Source organism: Puma concolor, chromosome A3 (assembly GCF_028749965.1).
Source record: "Puma concolor isolate L17-30 chromosome A3, mPumCon1.1.hap2, whole genome shotgun sequence".
Taxonomy (NCBI): Eukaryota; Metazoa; Chordata; class Mammalia; order Carnivora; family Felidae; genus Puma; species Puma concolor.
The window spans coordinates 86,872,436-86,889,015 of NC_141669.1; the positions used below are offsets into that span (position 1 = coordinate 86,872,436).

General features: G+C 48.4%; 1 protein-coding gene across 3 annotated transcripts in view; it reads right to left on the minus strand.

Moving 5' to 3' along the window:
• Positions 1-2,213: 2,213 nt before the first annotated feature.
• Positions 2,214-16,580, minus strand: part of UXS1 (UDP-glucuronate decarboxylase 1) — a 97,185-nt gene continuing 82,818 nt past the window's right edge. For all 3 annotated transcript variants that reach the window (XM_086701459.1, XM_086701457.1, XM_086701460.1), the window contains 5 exons: positions 12,522-12,565; positions 8,649-8,709; positions 5,458-5,515; positions 3,446-3,549; positions 2,214-3,088 (listed from right to left, as the gene is read on the minus strand). In XM_086701459.1, the coding sequence (XP_086557585.1) occupies positions 2,957-3,088; positions 3,446-3,549; positions 5,458-5,515; positions 8,649-8,709; positions 12,522-12,565 (399 nt within the window). In that variant the 3' untranslated portion in view covers positions 2,214-2,956. The remainder of the gene's footprint in view (positions 3,089-3,445; positions 3,550-5,457; positions 5,516-8,648; positions 8,710-12,521; positions 12,566-16,580) is intronic.

Consider the following 16,580-nt stretch of genomic DNA (forward strand, 5'->3'; position numbering starts at 1 on the left):
CTGCCCCAGGAAATCACTGAAAAGCTCCCAGATCTCCCCGTCTCCCTTATGAGGCTAAATGGTAAGTCACTCCATGGCCAGACCAGCATTTCACTCAATACAACTTTGGAATTGAGGATGAAGTCAAGCTCACAGTCCAGCCCAGAACCCTGAGAGAGGCAGCCCATGCAGCACCAATGTCGTGACTGAAGATGCCACCAGGGCTCACGGAGTGGTAACAGGCTGCTGCGAGAGTCTAACTGGGGACAGTGGGCCAGGATCAGTATCTAAGAGTGTGTAGCTGAAAACCAGTAAGTTTTGATTCTGTGATGTGCACCTTGCTTGAGCCCATTGTCACGGAAGGAAGAGGAGCTGTGCCCCAGCACTGATGCCCAGATCAGGAGCTGATCCTGACACGTAGGGGCATCATCACTACCCACACCCGTCCCTCTCCAGGCTCCCTCAATAACCACTTTCTTCTCTCTCTGGGACTTTCATATGCTCAATCCAAAGCTTGCATTATTTCCCTGGATGCATGACCCTTTTCCTTAGGGGGAATCAGACATGATCCCTCATCCCCTTCTTTCTTGTTTCCTGAAAATTTTTATGAAAATCATGGGGACAGAAGTCAAAAGAATTCCAGAATTCTACACACAAGCAAATAACAAGGTAAGAGAATTGTGCACCCAAGGCTTTTGGGTACCCCCAAACTGTACTGCCCAGCTTAGGTCTACAGAAGTTCACTCCAGGTCTCTGTTTGCTCTTCATGTCTGGGATCATCGTTAGCGGCTCTCAAACCTCTCAGCTGTTCACCTCTGCCCAGGAAAAGGTGTATCCCACACTTCAGGCCAAAATAATGACAACTGAAATAAGAAACCTTCCCTGAATCCTTTCTCCTTGACACATGGTCCATTCTAGCAATGATCCTCAGCTCCAGGGGTCTTCTGGGGATTAGCATGACAAATGAAACAGAACCACAGCTTCCTTAGCCTGGCCTCCAAGATTCGGTGGGAAAAACATGTCCAATTAAGAAAAAAAAAATCCCTACGTGCTTTTGAAGGGCAGGAGAGTCTGGCTTTCCAGGGTTAGCTGTGGAAACAAGCATTCTGCCTGCTCATGTAGAGCCACCTGGCTTGGAAAGTGCAGTCGCTCTAACTTCCTGCATTGTTCTTCCATTTGTTTTAAAAGGAATAACAACAAAAAAATCCTAATGCTAAACCTTGAAAGAATTCTTTAAAAAAAATTTTTTTTTATGTTTATTTTTGATAGAGCACAAGTGGGGGAGGGGCGGAGACAGAAGGAGACACAGAATCCAAAGCAGGTTCCAGGCTCTGAACTGTCAGCACAGAGCCTGACGCGGGGCTTGAACCCACAAACCGCAAGATCATGACCTGAGCAGAAGCCAGATGACCAAGCGACTGAGCCACTCGGGCACCCCCCCCCAAATTTTTTTTAACGTTTATTTTTTGAGAGAGTGAGACAGAGTGTGAGCAGGGGAGGGGCAGAGAGAGACGGAGACACAGAATCCGAAGCAGGCTCGAGGCTCTGAGCTGTCAGCACAGAGCCTGACGTGGGGATTGAACTCATGAACCGTGAGATCATGACCTGAGCCAAAGTCGGTTGCTTAACCGAGTGAGCCACCCAGGTGCCGCAAAGCTTGAAAGAATTCTTAACAAAAGCAAAAGCTCTCAAAGTTTTCACTCAATGAGCCTCGCTTGCAGATTGTACAACAAAGAGCACTGCTTTTTCTCCATCTGGTCTGTGCTGCCCAGAGAAGGACACGTGCAGACTCAGACCCTGGGTGAACGCTGAGAGATCTCTCCATGCTGCAGTTAGCATGCTATGCACATTCAGCCCTGCTAGCTTAGCAGTTCTTAATATCCACTCATCAAATTACATGTACCAACCTGGTTGTTTTCAGATTTTTCCTCTAAATTCTGCAGTATTTTTCTTCTTCTTTTACTTTGAGAGAGAGAGAGACAGACAGACAGAGAGAGGAAGGCCGAGTCGGAGAGGGGCATAGAGGGAGGGAGAGAATCCTGAGCAGACTCCTTGCTGTCCGCACCGATCCCAACTCGGGGCTTGAACCCATGAACTGTGAGATCATGACCTGAGCTGAAATCGAGAGTTGGATGCTTAACCGACTGAGCCACCCTGGTGCCCCCCTACAGTATTTTTCTTAGCAATTCAATAGTACACATGCAAAGCAGAAAGCCAATCTTTAGAGCTACAAGTGGGTTTCAATATTTTATTAAAATAGCATATATTTAACCACCGTTAACCAAGAATACGTTAACTTTGTCCCCCCACCCCCACCCCAAATACGCAGCACAACACAGTAGTGATTTCGAATATCCTTGATCGTGATAACCAACAGAAGTATTTCAAAGTCCAGTTTGCAACTAAAAACGAGACCTTGGAAAAATTCTGAATTAAAAGAAACATAAAGCCCTCAACAGAATTCTTTTATCTGCCTGAGGAATAAATGCCGGTGTGCCACCCAACTGACAACACTGCTTAAGTTTGCTTTTTTTTTTCTTTATGCATAGTACAACGTCTCATTTATAAGTACCCACTTTTATAAATAAAATTGGCATTTTCACCCCATTTAATGTTCCTTTTCAGCTTCACAAAGAAACCAGTAAATAAAACTGTCAACGACAGTCACAACATATGCTCTCGTAGCAAGATAAAAAACGTGAAAATACGCAAAGATGCATCTACGCTATTTTACATAAAAAGACAGATTTTAAAAAGTGCAAGGCAAAATTTGCAGTTTTTGGAGGGGAGTTTTTAGGCACATCCATTTCTTTAAAGCAAGCTTCAGAATGAAATTCCAGTTTGTTCTTCATGTCACCTGTTTTAAGTCTTTCCTTTAAAAAAAAAAAAAAAGAAGAAGAAGAAGAAGAAGAAAAGAAAAAAAATACATCCCATCAAGTGTGAAACAGGGAGTCTCCCGTCCCAAGAAGTGAGGTTTTCAGTTATGGCGTGTCCGTCCTTTTTTTATCCTTGCGGGCTTTGGTTTGGGGATGTATTGATTATTTGCCTGGTACTCAAGTTCTTTGCGGAAGTAGTGGATAGCTTTGTTTAAACCTTCCTCCAGCGGGACCTGTTTAAAGAGAAAGAGAACAGGAGACAAAGTCACTGTCAAGAAACAGCCTACCTTCCTGGGGAAGCAGGAAGGAAGTGGTGACATGGGGTCTGCCCTCTGGAGGCACACTCACAGCACCGTGCCACCACCCTGGATGCTGCTTTCACGGATTCAGCCACGTGCGTGTGCAAGTTTACAAGAGCAGGCTGCATTGTGGGCCCCCATTTCCTCCCGTAACCAAAGACAACATATGAAAGGAGAAGCCACGTAATAGCCTGGAGAAAACCCTACATCTTGTCTGCCCGACCACGCCAGCGCCCAAGAAAACCACCACGGGCCTTTGTCAACAGGGCAGCGTCGGGCCCGCGCACTCACCACGGGCTCCCATGCCAGCATCATCTTCGCTTTTCTGATGTCAGGTTTTCTTTTCTGTGGGTCATCCTGGGCTTCGGAGAGAAACTGAATCTCACTTCCACTTCCTGAATTGTTGCAGAAAAAAGAAAGGTAAGAGAATCACAAACCACTCTGGGTGTGACTTCTGCTATACGCCTCAAAGCAAAATCCCATCTGTGCAGTGAATAAGGGAGCACATCGCAGAACACATTTCTCACGGAGTCACTGAGCCACGTGAGGAACTGTACCTCTGGTCCTACGAGAGCTTGGTGAGAGGCGGTTACTCTGCCTCCACAGGCCTGAGAGGAAGGACAGGGCCTGTTCTAGCTACCAGCTCCAGGGCAGACCAGCCACCATCAGCGAACATAGCAGGCATGCCCACAGGGTCCGACTCCGAAGTAAGTAAAAATGGTGAATGGGGAGTGTGGTCATCTGTGATGCCGATGGCGCCAGTGAGCCACATCTGAGGCATTCATGTGCCGCAGGAGCGCCTCGCTGGAATTGGGCCGGCTGTCAACTCGTTTAACCAAGTAGAGTGCAGGAGGAAAGACCATGGGCCAGTCCCGGGCTGATGCCTTATGGAAGACCTGACTATTTATTCACCTGCAGGTGTGAGCTCTGAGCCAACACATAAGCTGTTCAACTGCCCTGCTGGGGGGATCACATGCAGAAGGACAGAGAACCTGGCTTGTCCCGCATCCTAGCAGGGCCCCTTCCCTGCTGGCCAGCAGAATGAAGCCACACCAGGGGCCATCGGCAAGACCTGCAGAAGAAACCCCCAGCGGAGGCCAGCCCCGATCACAGATTCGTGAACAAACAGGATGGTTGTTGTTTTAAGCCTCTGCAGTTTGGGCTGGTGTACTTACTACTCAGCCTTTCACAGAACCACAGAGGATCTTGTCAAAATGCAGATTCTTATCCAGAAGACATGGGTGGTGTGTGTGATTCTCCACTTCTAACAAGTATCCCATGGGCCCCACTTGGGGTAGAGGTTCTGAATGGTCTAGATCCCAGACAAGCTGTTATCTGAGTACATCCCTTCCCTACTTGGGTAGAGATGGGCAGACCCAGAGTGGGAAGGCAGGGGGAACAGAGCTAGGGGAGGCGACTGGGGCTGTGAGATCCTGCAATTTACGTCTGAGGAAGGTCAGCTCCCATCCTGTACAACTGTCTGGAGCTGATTAGAACATGCTGGTAGATGACAGCCCCATGCCAGGAAGGACAGCCCTGAAGAATCAGCATACCTAAGTGTGGGGTCTGAACAGGCAAGGCACTTCAGAACATCCTATGTTAGGCTTACCCCAGGTCTCACCACTCCAATCTAGTTGTGTCTTGACTCAAATTTCTCGATCAACTATGGAAAACAGACACCCCCTACGAGCCAGACTTCCCAGAGCTCCAGTAAGCGTGCCGAAGTGAGGACAGGCTTGCCCAGTGCACACTTGCAGCCTGAGGGCTGGCTGAAGAAACACGAGCTTCTTACAGCTTTTAGAGTACGCCCTTGACTGGGGTTACTCCCAGTGTCTACGCTGCCTCCAGTGGGTGATGGCCAGGTTGGCCAGAGCTGTAAAGAGCTTGAAATCGCCAACAGGTTCTGTCAGAAACATGCAAGCTGGTGTCGCTCCCTCTTGGACCTCCAAAATCCCCTTCTCGTCACTGTCAGTGATGACTGTTTGGACACCAAACAATCGTCACCTGTGCAGCGCTCCACCAGAACCGTGTCTTGAGCCCTGGGAACAAGCGCTTCCTCCTGCTCCACCCCGACCTGCTGACGCAGCTGTGACCACAACCCATCTCCTTTCCCACGCCCCTTCATCTTTATCTTCCCATTACTTAATTAAAGAATCAGAAAACAATTAAGTGTTCCTGATAAAGTTCTGCTTTTTATCCAATTCAATTAGCTTGTATTAATTACACATTTTTTAGTCAAGGTGTTATTAACTGATAGCGTGAGTGCTGCCAATTTCACTCAGCACGGTGTTTGTCCTACTTACCAACAAGGTTTTTAATTAACTGAGCAAATTCTAGGATTGTGTGTTCTTCTGGGTTCCCCTAAGGAAGAAACGGTTGCTGATTAGAAGTGTAATCCCAACAGCAGAGATCTCTACCACTCAAACTGCATGTAGATCTTCAAAGCATCCACAGGCTAACTCTGGCATCTTAGAAAGTCACCAGGCTCCTGCCTCTTCCTGTTTCATCAGGTGCTTAACTGATCGGGATGCTGACTAATCCCTCCAGCAAAGTACTAAATTGTACCCAGTACTGCTTTTGTCCTCCAGACTTTCTGTTAACAAGAACACCCCTCAGCTAGGTCAAGAGCATCTAATAAGGACATACACGTTACCTGGCCTAGAAGACCAGGACAATTTCCGTATCTAACGTTACTATAACTGCGTTGTCACTTTGCATAAAAGTTTGGTGCTGCAAATTAGCTCTCCTAAGACAATATATTTCCCTCTGGATGCACTGTGTTAACAACTTCAGTAATAATGGATTTGCAAACTTGCACAAGGAAGCTGTAACAGAAATGAAATGCACTCACAGATGAGGGCTCTGGGCAAGCCAGAGGGAAAGACTCGATGTGGTTTATAAAGTGAGCTTGCTTTTGGGGGCTTTAAGGAAAATCATTTTCTCCTTTTTCTTCCCTCACACATGACAGCAGCCACTGTCCTTCTTCCTTTCCGATTCCTGCTACTATCTATCTATCTATCTATCTATCTATCTATCTATCTATCATCTACCTATCTATCTATCTATCTATCTATCTATCTATCTATCTATCTAGAGTGCACACGCACAAGCAGGGATGGGGGGTGGAGAGAGAGGGAGAGAGGGAGAGAATTCTAAGCAGGCTCTGTGCTGTCAGCGCAGAGTCCGACCCAGGGCTCGAACCCACAAACCATGAAATCATGACCTGAGCTGAAAGAGTTGGACGCTTAACCAACTGAGCCACCCAGGTGCTCCCCAATTCTGCTACTTTTATTTGCCACCTCCTCTCCATCATAAGAGACCACCATCAAGTTTGGCAATTTCATATCCTAAATACGCTGAACTCCCAGCTTCCTGGTCTGGTCGAAGCTAGAAGGAAAGAGAGGCAGGAAGGGACCCTGGTCTTATATATGAGCACAAAGGAAGGACTAATTAGCAGAGTGTAGTGATAGGAACTTGGGAGGGAGGGGCCCTGTCTATGTCAGGACTACTGGCAGACATTTTTCAGACTTCAGGGAAGACAGGTTTCTATAAGAGATGGGAGTTCCCAAATGGCCCTGTGCAAAGCCACATAACCCCCAGAAAAAAAGAAGGAAGGAGCCGGGTATCTAAGACAAGATCGGTTACTTTAGGAGGGCGATAACTGACAACATGCACATTTTAAAGGGTCTGGAGCAAAAACCCAGGATGAGGGTGGCATGGCCTTTAAAGTATCAGGTAAGCAAATGCTCAAAAGACACTGAGGCTCACAAGACGTGTCTCATTCTATTTTTAACTTCACATTTCTTCAAAAGTGCATGAAGGTAGCCCTACGTAGGCCCTTGCAGCAACTGGCCCCCATGATCGGTCAACAGCCAGACAAGGGAGTGACGACTCCATGTCTCCTATTTGGTCAGAATTCCCTCCAAACTCAGGGAGACAGGAACTCTACAGCTTGACTGCTGGTTACAAAGAAAAGTACAAGGAAAGGTTTTTGAGGGAAGTGGTTTCAAGAAATAAGCAGGCATGACCACTCCTGTGCAGGAAGCAGGAAGAGGTGGTTTGGGAGAAGCACCTGAAACAGACTCCAAGTCTTGTCAAGGTAAGGCCATGGCTCCAAAGAAGCTACTGTCAGGGTCCATAGGCAGAACATCTTGAATGATGGACAGTATACACTGGACAAGATAGAATGAGGGTGCCTGGGGGTGGTCAGTTGGTTAAAGTGTCCAACTTCGGCTCAGGTCATGATTTGACGGTTTATGGGTTCGAGCCCCATGTTGGGCTCTGTGCTGACAGCTCAGAGCCTGGAGCCTGCTTCAGATTTTGTATCTCCCTCTCTGCCCCTCCCCTGTGCACTCTCTCTCTCTCTCTCTCTCTCTCTCTCTCTCAAAAATAAACATTGAAAAAAAATTAAACAAGATGGAATGAAGCCATTCAGAAGACAGTAAGCAAGAGGGTAGGGGGACTCCAGACATGAATATGAACTCTGGCTGAGAGCTGGGGAGGAGACTCAGAGGGTCTGACCTTGCCCTCCAAATCCTTGGAAAGCTACCACACTGTAGAGCCATTAGACTAGCTGTGAATGGCCCCCATGCTGGGAAGTAAGGCCAGTGGGTAGTTCACAGACACCAAGATTATAGTTCCAAATATAAGGAAACTCTTCCTGCCAGTGAGAACTGGCCAGAGACAGAATGAAGTGCTCTGAAGGGAAGCACGTTCACCAAGCAGAAAACCGTGGGGCAAAACCACCTTCTGATCCCTCCAACAGAGAGACTCTGGGACCATGGGAAGCAATGAAGGAAGAAGCAACAAAGGTGCTCGGGGCAGTCAGTTGAACTACAGATGTGATCAGAAACTGGGAAACTTTAACAACTTCTGTGATCTCTCACTTAAAAATGTCTTACAGAGAGTAGATTTATTATGTCAAACAACGGAGAAAGGAATGCACACAAAAAAATGTCCATCTACAGCCACAAAGGCTGTCACACATTTTTAGACCCAGGCCATTCAGGATGAGAGGTGGGTGAGTGTTGTTGTTGTTGTTTTATTAAAAAAAATTTTTTTAACATTTATTTTTGAGAAATAGAGTGTGAGCGGGAGAGGAGCAGACAGAGAGGGAGACACAGAATCTGAAGCAGGCTCTAGGCTCTGAGCTGTCATGACAGCACACAGCACGCCTCTGGGCTCGAACCCATAAACTGTCAGATCATGACCTGAGCCGAAGGCAGACGCTTAACTGACTGAGCCACCCAGGCGCCCCACGAAGGTGGGTGAGCGTTTATCATGCCATTCATCCATGCCTTGCAGACATTTTACTCCTTTGCAAACTCTTACTTTGTTTTGTGTTTATTTTTTCCTCTGTCATTCAGCAGGCAATACACACGTATGGCCTACGTGTGCTGCTGGGAAATAGCACAGCCTGCTGCCCTGCATGGTTTTATAAAAGCACGGAACTCTAACATGACCTGGGGGGCATGGAAGGGGCGGACGTACTCACCAGGTTGACGGGGCTGCTGACGTTGCTGTTCATGAGAGCCACGAGGCCATTCACCAGATCGCTGGAAAAGACGGGAAGGCAGGGTCAGGCGTCGCCTGCTATAGTGCCCAGGTGCCCTGCAGACCCACCCCATCTCCCGGAAGAAAACCAAAACCCAAATGGAAAACCAACAGTCAAAAGCAAAATCCTGCAAATCAGCAGCGTTGAGAATGCTGTACTCATGGATGATGACATGATGTCTGGGATTCGCTGTCAGTGTGTGGGGGACAGACGGCTAAACAGGATGGAAGCTGACTGATGGGCCTACGTGCTCTACTTCTGTATATTTCTGGAACACTTCAACGATTAAGCGATAAAAATAAAATAGGCGTACACCCCAAAAGATGGTGTTTCTACAGCTTCTGATGAAAAGTCCATGTTTAATGTGAACCATGTAGCTGGTCCATGTGAAAAAGCAATGATTCAAAAAAAAAAAAATAAAAGACCCACTGAAATGAGAGCACTCCAGTATGTAATTCTCATACTGGCAAATCACAGATAAAGCCAAACAATGCAGGTTGAAATAAACCGGACCACTGCTGCCGCCCCTCAAACTTCACTTTGCCACCTCCCCCCGCCCCACCCCCCCAGACGCCTCGCATGGAACGGTCAGGGGATCTGGATGTTTCAGATGGATCGTGACCGACTGGGCCATGAAGGTGAAGAGAAGTAAGCAAACTTTCGCTTACCAAGGTTTGGTTCTTATTTTCAGAGGCTTTAAAGTGTGGCTCTGTTAAAAAAAAGTTACTTCGTAAAAATGACACCTCACTGTGGCACACAAGCACTTGTTCTACGTCTATTTTCATCGGCTGTGCTGCTCAGGAGATGTTTAAAGTTCTGCTCTGGTGATCCAAAGGCAGTCTATGTTGAAACCTTCCCCTCCTCCTCTGTCATTACCAGCAAGGAGCAGGTTGCCAGGGTCAATTTCCAAAAGAAAACCTGTTTTTGCTTTCCTTTTCATTGGGGGAAAAAAAAATCTGGGGGGTGGGATATTTAGCAAACTATTTTCTGAATTTTTGTCTCTGACGATTGAGTATTTTATGTGAACATGCCTCAAGTCCGTCCCACTCTCATAGGTCAAGCACAAATACAAGTAACTGCTGACTTTGGATGACTTTTCTAGAAACTGACAAAAAGTCACTTCATCATGATGGCAGTAATTATATTACATCACAACACGTCTCTCATGGCATCGGCCACTACATAACTCGTAAGAAGACGTTAAAAGCTGCCATTCCGTAGCATCCACAATCATTTTTTGAACTGAAGTGGGGTGGGGAGGGAGGGCCCGCATTAAACTGGAAGGCAACGGACTCGTGCAGTCATCCTCGTGGCAGGGACACGCATCTTTTATGTAATAAGCTGGCAACTTTTAAGGTCAAAATTGCATAGATCACACTTTTATTTTTTTTTTTTTAATTATTATTTTTTTTTTAACGTTTATTTATTTTTTTGGGACAGAGAGAGACAGAGCATGAATGGGGGAGGGGCAGAGAGAGAGGGAGACACAGAATCAGAAACAGGCTCCAGGCTCTGAGCCATCAGCCCAGAGCCCGACGCGGGGCTCAAACTCACGGACCGCGAGATCGTGACCTGGCTGAAGTCGCTTAACCGACTGCGCCACCCAGGCGCCCCCGATCACACTTTTAACCTGAAGCTCTTTGAAAGTGTCATTTTGACAAAGTGACTTTAAAAAAAAAAAAAAAAAAAAAAAAAAAAAGCATGACTTTCTTGTGTGAATGAGGCCGTAACCTGACCGTGAAAACATCAGACCCAGTCATGCCAAGATGTGAATGTGTATGGTATGATCACCTGGACCTCAGAAACCATGAAATGTCGCTTCAGGGCAACTGTGGATTTTGGAAAGTTAACTTAGTACAGTAAGCACAGACTCAGACGTTGCACATTTTTAACTGCAAAGTAAACAAATTCTCAGTTTCTAAAAAACAGCGTGGTAAAAATAGCAAAACTGTAAGTTATCTGCCTCAGCAGGGTCTTGAATAACAAAAATTGGAAGTCAGGAGAGCTGTTTGCCCGAGCTTGCTACAGCCATCGGAGCACACACCGTGGGCACGTTTGGTCCTGAGCTGGCATGGTGTCGGTATGTGCACCATTGAATTCTTAAAATATTTTAATCACTGGCGGAAGAGGTATGAGGCTATTTTAAATGAATTTTGTATCTGCTGCCTTTGAAATAATGAGCATGGCGAAAAAATCCAGTTCTAACTGCTCTGTTACTGCACAGTCTCAATGACAGTTCACGAGCTGTCACCGCTGGAGACGTTTGGGGGCCACCGGTGAGGTGGCTCCAGGAAATGCCAGGAACTGCAGGACTCCCTCACAATGTGCACAGACTGGGGGTGGGTGAAGGCAGGTGGGATGAAAGTGTGTTATTAGGAAAGATGGTGCTCGATACCCAGAGGTCCAATTAAGATGGTCCGGATACAGAAATGTAGCATGATGAATTTTCTCTGAGCACATGGTTCCTGGGGTAAGTGCTTTGAAATGAAAACAATCCTGAAGGAGTGGCTGCTGCAAATTTCCTGGTTAAATCCTTCTTAAGAGTATCTGGGCAACAAAATGTACCAGTTATATTTTACTCCCAGGCTTTGTGTCCTGCTCGGCAAGACACTCAAGGCCAGGGAGGAAAAAAAAAAAACAAAAAAAAAAAAAACAAAGAAACAAAACCAACCACTGACCGTGATGTATGTTTATTCATAGCTTTCTTTTAGACTAAATGTGAAAATTAACAAATACTTTCGGGGGAAAAAAAAAATCTATGGTAGTTGTTTTTATTTTTGTTTAAAAGACTTTTTTTTTCTCCTAGAAGTTCTATTTTTCAAAGAGACTTCCACCCAGGACTCTCACATAATCAGACAAAAGTCTATGTGGTTGCTCTGGCCAAGATGGCCCAGACCTGTGCCCGCCACCCCCCCCCCCCCACCCCCATCACCGCTGTAGCACCCCTGGGATGGCCTCGGGACACACCAGCAATAGCATTTTCCGAATGACAGGCATCCCAGGGTATTTGCACTGAAAAGTGAAAAATACAGGGTACCCAGATGCAGAGCTGGATTTTACGAGGATTTAGGATATCAGAAACTAATAAAGAACTCATCGTAACCATGTCATGTGGGAAAATATTTTGGTATATCCAACTGTTTATAAAGTACTCTCTTCCCAGAACCCAAGCTGCATTTTAAAATGTCACCAACTGAACTGACAAGAAAACTAGACATGTGAGGATTAACAAGAAAACGATAAAAATTACCACGTGAGACTATTCAACAAAGTTCTCAAATGTATTTTTTTCCGTTCCAGCATAAAATCTGACATGAGGACAGTCTACCTTATCTTTCCCTTAATGAGGACAGTCTCACCCGCCCCAGAAAGCCACATTTCAAATGGGTCTGATTTCAGCACCTGTAGGTTTGCTGGATGATTAAGGCCATCTCTCCAATTGGTGTGAACCGGAAATCAAGTCGCCCTCAGAACTGGGCAAGTTTCCCTATGAAACACTAGGTGGCAGTAAAAGATTAGCACATGAGTCATAAAAGTCTGGGACTTACTTGCAAAAAAAAAAATTAAAGATTTTAAACGTGGGGCTTGAACTCGCAACGCCGAGGTCAAGAGTCACATGCTCCACCAACAGACCCAGGCAGGCGCCCCTAGAATTTTAGCTTTTAAACAGAGAACCCCAAGGGCTTTCCATCTGAAAATTAAAACGGACTTTTAACCGAGCCACAACAGAGATGTGAAAATAATTAACGTATAAAACAGACACAGGCTGTTTGGGCCGCACCACCTCTGCCGGAAGCGGCCCAGCTGCCTTACCTGACGTACTGGAACGCTCTCGTCTGCGACCCGGATCCGTACACCTAGGAGGAAAGCAACAGTCAGGCTGCCCGAGAAAACCACACTGCAATGGGAAAACGGGGTTCCTGAGAACTCCAGAGGCACAGACTGACCTCAGAACTCACGGCGGAGGGGCAGTGATGCGACAACTCATTCCGTATTTCAAAATAATGCCCCAACACGAGAACGTGCACATACACACGTGTCAAGTCTGTCCCCCAGAGTCGGCAGCAGGAGTTGCTTCTACTGCGGTCTTGTGATGGGTCATGGATTATGTTGGGTTCTGGGGCCTCTGCGTCCAGCAGGGTGACGGACACACATAAGCAGTGAGCAGTACATGTAACAGTCCACCCCGACTGCCCATCAGAACAGCTGGTGCTCAGTCAGACCAGTCACAGAATCTCTGGGGAGGAGGTGGCAGGCACCTCGGTATGTTTGCAACCAGTTCCCCAGGTGATCCTAATGTGCAGCCAAGTTTGAGAACCACCCAGGAAACTCTGGATAGGAGACAGAGGTGGCGGGAGAGAGGAAGGGGAGGGCTTCAACGCTCCATTTGTGTCCCCTGCATATCGTCATGTCTCCGGGCCTTCACTCGGTTCCTTTCCTCCACCGCTACAGACCCCCTTGTCTAAACGTCCCCTCCTTGTGACACTTCTCTGGCTCATTCTCCAGGCCAGAATGAACGACTCTGCCCTTGATGCTCAGCCATTCACACCGTTCCTCTAGACTCTCTCCGCCACTCACACCAGCTTCCTAGGCTGTGGGCTCCTGGGCACAGGCGCCATGTCTGACTCACCCGTTCCCTGCTGCAGCACACACCACCCGTGCTCCACGAACATGTGCTCCACAAGTAACCTTGTAATAAGCTCTGAAGTTTATAACCGCTTAGAATGAAGAGATGGACACAGAAGGCTCTTTGAAGCACCCCCTACAGTCACAGAGAAGGAAGGAGCCACAGGGCTTTTGTTTGCCTGCTTGCGGTGGGAAGGTGGCAGCGGGGAGGACGAACCGCCTTCTGGGACAGCCTGATTTCCAAGCCGGAACAGAACAACACCGGCGCCTCCTGCCACAGGCCGCCTGATGCCAAAGAGGAGCCGGAGGCCAAGAGCCCCACAGTCCACACCAGCCTCCTGGCCTTGCTTCTCAACAGGGCTATGCAGGGCTCGGGCCGCCGGACTGGAGAAGCAAATGGGAAGGGACAGGTAAAGGGAGAAAAGCATGCCTCACAGACACCTGCCTTTTTCTTTCTTTAAAAGGTTTATAGAAAGCTGCTTGTCTTACCTGAATAAACATTTGCATATACCAACATCAAAGGGGCATCAGATTGACCTACTGGGGCGAAGGCCCTCCCAGCGAGAAAAGCCCAGGGAACTGATTTAGGGAGCCTTCTGTCTACAAGACACAAAACATCGAAGAAAGAGGAGTGCACCTCTCAGAAGCAGACCCACCCTTTCTGGGCAGTTCTGCCTGAACCCAAAGCCTTGGTCTTGCTGGCCCTTCTGCTACATTTGGGCAAGTCAGAAAGGAAGCCTCGGGCCCAGTAAGTAGGAAGCAGAATTGGGAGTGGGGGAGAGCCATCCACTACTGCAATGCTGGCTCGTCCCCCTTGGAAATCCACCTCCATCCGAGGGGTCCTGCAGGTGTGACGCCCGTAGTATTTTTCGTACAACCTCATTACAGATGGGGTCATGGAAGCTCAGAGCGCTGCAGTGACCGGCATCCAGGAGAGCAAAGTCTACCCTGACTCCAAGTCCGAGGATCTTTTTCCTACCCCACCGCATCAGTAATTTCAGAACGGCCTGTAGCTTCAGCTGTCAGCGATGGCCTACCAGTTGGCACTGAGCCATTCTCCCATCTCATTATAATGTGATCCGATTTAGACGACCCCCCTCAACCCGAGTGACCGCATCCTCGATGCATAGGTTTGCAGATGTGAAAGCTGTACTGTTGGTTGTCGGCCATGTACCTGCCGCTCCTGGCTTGCGGAGTCAACACGGAGGGTGCAGACACTCCTCTCTGCCTGCACCTTCCCACTGCCCCTGGTCAGGTCCCTGCGACAGCGGGTCAGGTGGTCTGCTGCCACGTGCCGGCAACACGCACAGAAGCCCACTGCACGTGCAGAGCAGCAACGGCCTTCAACGTGCCTGGCTGTAGGCATGGTCTCTAGTCCCACGAGCCCTCCGTCCCCCTGACGGGGCCCAGTGCCGCGGGCTGGCTGAGCCAGAGCCAGGGGCAGGTTAAGTGGGCTGCCAGCATTAGGACTCTGAAGAATCACACCACACGCCTTCTCAACAATAGGAGTTAAGAGAATCGTGATGGTGACAGTCGCAAAACGTCGTAAACCCAGAGGGAAAACTCAAGCAAGCTGCGTCTGTTGAGTGTTTCGCACAGTGGCCTTGTTCAGAGGGCCCTCCCAGACGGGGCAGGGACGACCAGAGGCCAGGATGTCCTTAGGCACACCTCCCCAGCTGTAGGCACCTGAGTCGGCAGAGGCGGGGCTCAGTCTGTCTCCTTGAGACCCAGAGACAAAAGCCCCTCAGCAGCACCCCCACCGCAGACACCTTCCACTGAGGTCCCACTTGATGTCCAAGTGGGGTAGCAACTGGCCCTCGGAAAAGTCCCTGTTACAGAAGGAGGCAATGGGAGGACCCTTATGCCCAGGCTATGGCAGGAATGCAAGGATCCCGGGGACCCCCACACACAACTCTCCTGGATCCTGTCAATGATCGACTTTGAAGATGTGCTCCAGTGTGTGCACTTAGTTCAAATGCACTGTGAGCGGTGCCCCCGGACCCTTCTTCCCTAGCATCCTTATAAAGTCCTATTGGATTTAAGTTTCTGTAGAGTATCGTATCCTTCATCTCTGCTTTGGTTTAAATCCGTCTCCCTATATACATCCCCAGTATTTATTAATACGATGACCTTGAATTCCTGTGTGTACAATTCACTGTGTGCAATGTGAAGAAATAAAGAAAGGGTGCACGTGTGAGAAAGAAGATGCTATGTGCCCCTCTCCCCAGCAAATACACCCACCCTGACCTCAGAGCACCCGGAGCCCTGCACAGCCCCTGGCCCAACCATAAGGCACACCAGGGCAGGCACCGAATCTCACCCACAGTCCTGACAACAAGCAGATAAGCAACAAATGCTACAACATGAACAACCCAGGGCCTGGTGAGTATGGCACAGCTCCCACGTCTGCCTAGTTTTCCTCTACGAGAAGACAGCAGGGCTTTTAGCAGCTCTGGCTTCGCTTCATGGAATGAGAGAAGAGCAAGGAGATTCAGGGTCCTGCTCAGTCTGGTAACGAGGGCTATGTGCAGGTCAAAGCAGAATGGAGATTCAGGAATTCCCAAAAGGGAGAGGTAAGCCAGTGGGCAGGGAGGCAGCCAAGAGGACAAGGAGCAGCACTACCAGGGAGCATCACGGGGGGGGGGGGGGGGAGGAGCATACTGAACACTGCAGGGGAGCACCACAGGGGAGCACACTGGGGGAACGCAGCAAACGTGGGGGGGCATGAGGAGCACTGTGGGGCAATGGGGGTCATGGGGAGGACAGCCAGGGAGCATGGGGAGCTCTATGTAGCGAGCACAGAGAGTAGCATAGGAAGCACTGCAGGGGAGCACAGAGAGCATGGTGGTCATGAGGAACACGCAGGAGTATAGCGAGCTCTGCAGGGGAGCACTAGGGGGAGCACAAAGCACCACAAGGAGCTTGTCAGAGAGGATAAGGAACACGGGGGGTGGTGGGCAAGGTATGAGGAACCCTGCGGGGCAGCATGGGGTGCATGCATCAGCCCAAACCCCACTGCTGTGCCTTGTGCCTCGTGCCTCTGTCAACGAAGGCCCCAAATCAGAGAGCACTTCCGATACTACACTGTGGATACAAACAGTGTATAAATAAAATGCAGACTTTGGTCTCAGAAGTAGGGTTTCTCCAAAATTTCCCTTTAGAAAAACAGCAAGAGTTTTTAAAAGATACAGACTGTGACTCAAACCCCAATTCTTACACATCCAGAAAAAATCAATGTCATCTGCA